The following is a 5,064-nucleotide window of genomic DNA, read 5'->3' on the forward strand; positions in this document are numbered from 1 at the left end:
TTTTACAGTGGAAAACCTCAATTAATGAAATGAAAAACAAGGGCGGATGACTAGCTAAAACATACCAATACTCAACGCATAGATTGGAGAAAAAAATACTCTGAGCACAGAAACTGGTACTTTAAGTGACTCTCAGTTGATTAAGGAAGTACAGACCTTTAAATATGCAGGCACCAAGTTAAAAAGTGAACATCTGCCTCATGGGTGCTCCAGAACAAACGAGAAAGATCAAAAAATACCTACTCAAAGAATTTCACAGCACAGGAGAAACACACACATACAGATCCAGGATACTCACAAGAACATAACAGATTTCCCCAAAAAAGCATTCTGGGTCACCTTCCAGGCCAACGGGCAAAGCTCCAACACAAAGAGAATTCTAGTACATCAAGAGAAAAGCCTAATGTCCTATATAAAAGCATACTCACTAAGACTGGAGAGCTGGCTCAGCAGTTAAGAGTACTGGTTGTTCTTGCAGAGGACCTAAGTTCAGTTCCCAGCACCGACATGGCAGCTAACAACCATCTCTAATCCAGGTCTAGGCAATCTGATGTCCTCTAATGGCCTCTGTGGGCATTGCATGCACAGGTTCACTTACATACACACAAGCAAAATGCTCATACACATCAAATAAAAATATGTAAATTAAAAAAAAAGAACATCCACTAGAGGTACAACCATGTTCTCCGCAGTCACGATCCACCATCGGTGTTAACAATGATTTCAAAACCACACAAGGACACAGCAACCAAACTACAGATGCAGTATCGCTGTTAAATAGTGATTTCCCTTCAAGGAGTTGGGACACCAACAAAACACAGGAGGTAAACTTCATATGTTTGTGAAAGCTCAAAATTACAACATTCACCAGGGCACCCACCCAAGGTTATAGAAACAGTAAAATGAGACCCTGACCAGTCAAGAGATTCTCCAAACCTGTACACCTGCTGCAAGTCATGAAGAAAGCTCCAGGGTTGCAGCTTTGGTGAATCATCATCCATGTTGGGGAGGGTTTTTCAGTGATGCAGCTGCTTCTGAGTGATCCCTGCTCCTGAGCATACTCCTGTAACCCCTATACACTCATTGAGTCACTAAGTTGGACATTGCTGTAATCATTACTTTGGTCTCCTGTGGGTTCTGTATCTGGGGTGAGCAGACATGCTGCTGTCATGTCTTCATAGGAAAAGTCTCATACAACACACTTGGCACTTGTGAATGAGGCTGCATCCATCCGAGGGTGTAGCTCGTCAGGGGTGAGAGACTGCTGATGTTTACCTTTTCCCCCATGGTACAGGGTACAGTGCTTGCTTATTATGGCAGTGGTCCAAAGGCCTTGCTTTGGGTGATGAGACATATAAGTAAGGCTGAATCCTCTACCAAGGGAGAAAGTCTGGGTGGCAGTCCATAGGGGAAGTCATAGTAGCAGTGTCTTCCTGTACGTGCTATAAAATGGAATACGTGCTTGATGAAATGAGGTTCCACTGCTGACAGGCTTACCAGTTACTTCATCCTGATCATCACATACAAGTGTACTGCAAAGCCACATTGCTCTCTATAAATGTGTGTTATTATCGTGTGTCAATGAAAATGGGCCATAAATAGTATTAAAAATGAGAAACAGCCAGGTGTGGTGGCACATGCCTTTAATCCCAGCACTCAGGAGGCAGAGGCAGGCAGCTCTCTGTGAGTTTAGGGCCAACCTGGTCTACATCATGAGGTCCAGGCCAGCTGGGGCTACAGGGAGACCAAGAGAGAAACAGAAGCTGAAAAGATGGCTCAGCAATTAAGAGTGGTTTACTGCTTTAGCAAAGAACCAGAGTTCAGTTCCCAGCACCCACATTGGGCAGTTCATAACTGCCTGTAACTCCCACTCCAGCAGATCTAATACATTTGACCTCCACCAGCAACTGTTCACATAACACACACACACACACACACACACACACACACACAATTAAAAATAAATTTGCCAGACATGGCAGTGCATGCCTTTAATCCCAGCACTCCAAGGGAGAGGTAGGCAACCTCTCTGAGTCCAAGGCCAGACTGGTCTACACAGGGAGTTTCAGGTCAGTCAGGACTACACAGTGAGACCCTAACTCAAAATAAATAAATAAATAAATACCTCTAAAAAATGTTTTTAGGCCAGGCGTGGTGGTACATGCCTTTAATCCCAGCACTCAGGAGGCAGAGGCAAGCAGTTCTCTGTGAGTTTAAGGCCAGCCTCATCTACATAGTAAGTTCCAGGCCAGCTGGGTCTCTTTTTGAGACCCTGCCTCAAAAGGACCAAAAAAAAAAAAAAAAAAAAAAAAAAAAAAAAAAGTTTTTAAGTCAAGAACAATTCCTATACTCATTAACCAAAAAGAATATAACTGATCCTGAAAGTTAAAGAAGACATAGACTCACCCAAGAAGAGCAGGCTGCTATAGTTCTCCAGCATCACATCTCTGTAGAGGGTCCTCTGTTCAGTGTCCAGATCCTGCCACTCATCCCAGGTGAAGTCCACAGCTACATCCTCAAATGATACAGAGTCCTGTAATGACACCATTCTCTTCAACAAAGGTCCTCACCATTGGGGAAAAAAAAATGAGAGCGCACTCTGCCTGTGTAGGTATCCAACCAGTGTCTTACAGAGTATGCTGCTTGATTTGTACCAGAAGAGAAAAACAAAAATAAATATCTTACCAGCGTTAATGTGGAAATTCAAGAGAGTATGATTTAAGAGTTTTCTAAGGAATTGCAAGACAAACAAAATCTGCTGACAAAGTTCAACTCACTGAAATCTCCAGGTCCAAGTCTGCCAAAGCACTGAGTGTCTCAGCTCTGACATAGTCAAATTTGCGGGAATATAGGCTAAACCCCCAAGCTCTAAAAATAAAGAGATCTGGCCACATGCAATCCTCCTGGATCTCAGGAAAGCAAAGGGTTCTAAATGCGCATTAACCATTTACATGGGGTAAAATGCACAGAAGCAAAGCAGAAAAGGGAAAGGAAAAAGAGCCCTGTCTGATTTGATGGTCTATGTTCTAACACATTTGTACCCGAGTCCAAACTCAAACAGCAGACTTTCTGCTGTCTTAGCACAGCTGTGAGAATGGATATGCTTTAAAAAAAAGCAAGCAGAAGAGATTACAAGTTTGAGAGGACCAGGGTATGTCCAAAGAAGAACTGTTAACATTTTGCTGCTAGGAAGTAAAATTCGGTTAATACCCATAGATTAGCACACATTTATAGAAAGCAGTGTGGCTTTGCAGTACACTTTTGTGTAATGATCACAGATCATCTCAGTCTTAGAGAAACTTCTGTTTGTAGAGGGTGACAATATAGATTCATAGATGGTCAAAACACTGAAAATAAGTGAATGTTAAGGGCTTAGCTTTAAATGAGACATCTATATCACCAGCTCAAAGGCTCAGGGACCAGCACATAGAGGGAGTGAAAAGAATGTAAGTCAGAGGATGGATGGGAAGGACAGCTGTGACGTGCTTTCTTTTGTAAATGGCATGGCTATGTACCCAAGAACCCACAGCAACAGTGGCTACCTACATAAGACCTCAACAAACTGGGCTCATCAATAGAACATCGTCAGTGGGTGGGCTGCTAAGGCCCACCGCTCCCTGAGGAACTACTGGCAGTTAATGCTTGTTAATGCTTGCTGGGGAAGGGCACTCAAGCTCGTCAGTGGTGTAGCAACTGGAAATTTTCCCTCACCCAAGTAAAGAGCCCCTTCATGTAGACAACCTGAAATAAATGCCAAGCCAGGGAGTATATCTTGAATTTGTATTTTAGTTAGGCAAAGTTGTTCTCTACCAAGAACTGAGATGGTGCAGTGGGCACAATTTCCTCACAGCATAGAAAATCTAGCCTCACACTAGCAATCTTCCCAACTCATCCTCTCAAGTGCTGGGGTGTCAGGCATGAGGCATCCTGTCCTCATCTTCCTCTCTCTCCCTCACCCCCACGATGTCCTTTGTAGCTTAGGTTGACATCAAAGTTACAATCCTGCTTCAGCTCCCAAGAGGTAGGACTGCAAGTTTTTCCCTATCCCCAACCCAGAATCTCTCTGAGCCTATATACAAAGGGAGTTTGAGGGTTCAGAAAGGGTCTTGCCAACTATTCCTTTCTGCCCTCAAAGCAATATTCCTGCCTCAGACTCCTGAAGGCTGGGATGATAGATGGTACCACACTGTACAGCCAGAGTCATTTTACTTGTCCCTTGTCCCTCCTCTCTGACTGGATGAAGGTGGGCAGTGGGCTTCCCTTCCCCATGTCCTAGGAACAAGTACGTTTATGGGAATCACACCATGCTCCCTAGACTGAGATCTCCTTGTATGAGTACATAAGCCTTCCTGTGAGACTGCTAGGCAGATCCTTGCTCACCAACACCCTAGGTGCACCATGACAGCACCTAGCTATTGGGTTCTTAGGTGGGGGAATGTGCCAGGATCCCCTAGGGCTTTTCATGCCAGCCCTTACCAGGACCTACTCAGGACAGATTAACCCCACCTTCCAGACAAGGTCAGAGGAAGGGCAGGGTACTGGAGAATCCATACACACCCAGATCCCAACACAGCAGGAACCAGACCTAGCTCCATGGGGTATAAGAGCCCTGATTTTTGCAAGGAGGATGAGATGCTATGTGGATGCTCTGCTCTGTCAGACAACTATACCAGAGGCTTTATCACTGACTCTCTAAACCTCCCTGGCAAGCACATTTTAATTTTCATTGTCAATATGTGATGACCCACAAAGGAATCAAGGACTCATGGAACAGATGAATAGGAGGTAAAGCCCAATCGAGCATTTCTGTGGCACTAGGACAAACACTGATGAAGTGCAGGACCTGGGGAAAAACAGGGCGCAGGACTTGGTGAAGGGACATCATTAACATTTTCACACAAGATTCACAGGTGGAAGCAGTTTAGGCCGTCCTGTCTCTACCTACCTTGACCATAGTCTGAGGCTGGGCACTGGGCTATGTCCAGCTGAGAAGCAAAGGAATGCACTGAAGGAGTGGTAATGAGTTGGGGAGGAACAGAGCACTGTCATGTCACTGTCATGGAT

At 44.6% G+C, this 5,064-nt stretch overlaps 1 protein-coding gene across 1 annotated transcript in view; it reads right to left on the reverse strand.

The window, feature by feature from the left end:
- LOC103740568 (zinc finger protein 345-like) overlaps positions 1-2,563 on the reverse strand; it is a 21,045-nt gene extending 18,482 nt beyond the window's left edge. Inside the window, 1 exon segment of the mRNA XM_029567515.1 lies at positions 2,407-2,563. Within this exon segment, the coding sequence (XP_029423375.1) occupies positions 2,407-2,548 (142 nt within the window). The 5' untranslated portion in view covers positions 2,549-2,563.
- Positions 2,564-5,064: the final 2,501 nt, after the last annotated feature.

The sequence above is a fragment of the Nannospalax galili genome, unplaced genomic scaffold (assembly GCF_000622305.1).
Source record: "Nannospalax galili isolate Female #2095 unplaced genomic scaffold, S.galili_v1.0 scaffold1431, whole genome shotgun sequence".
In the NCBI taxonomy this organism is placed as follows: Eukaryota; Metazoa; Chordata; class Mammalia; order Rodentia; family Spalacidae; genus Nannospalax; species Nannospalax galili.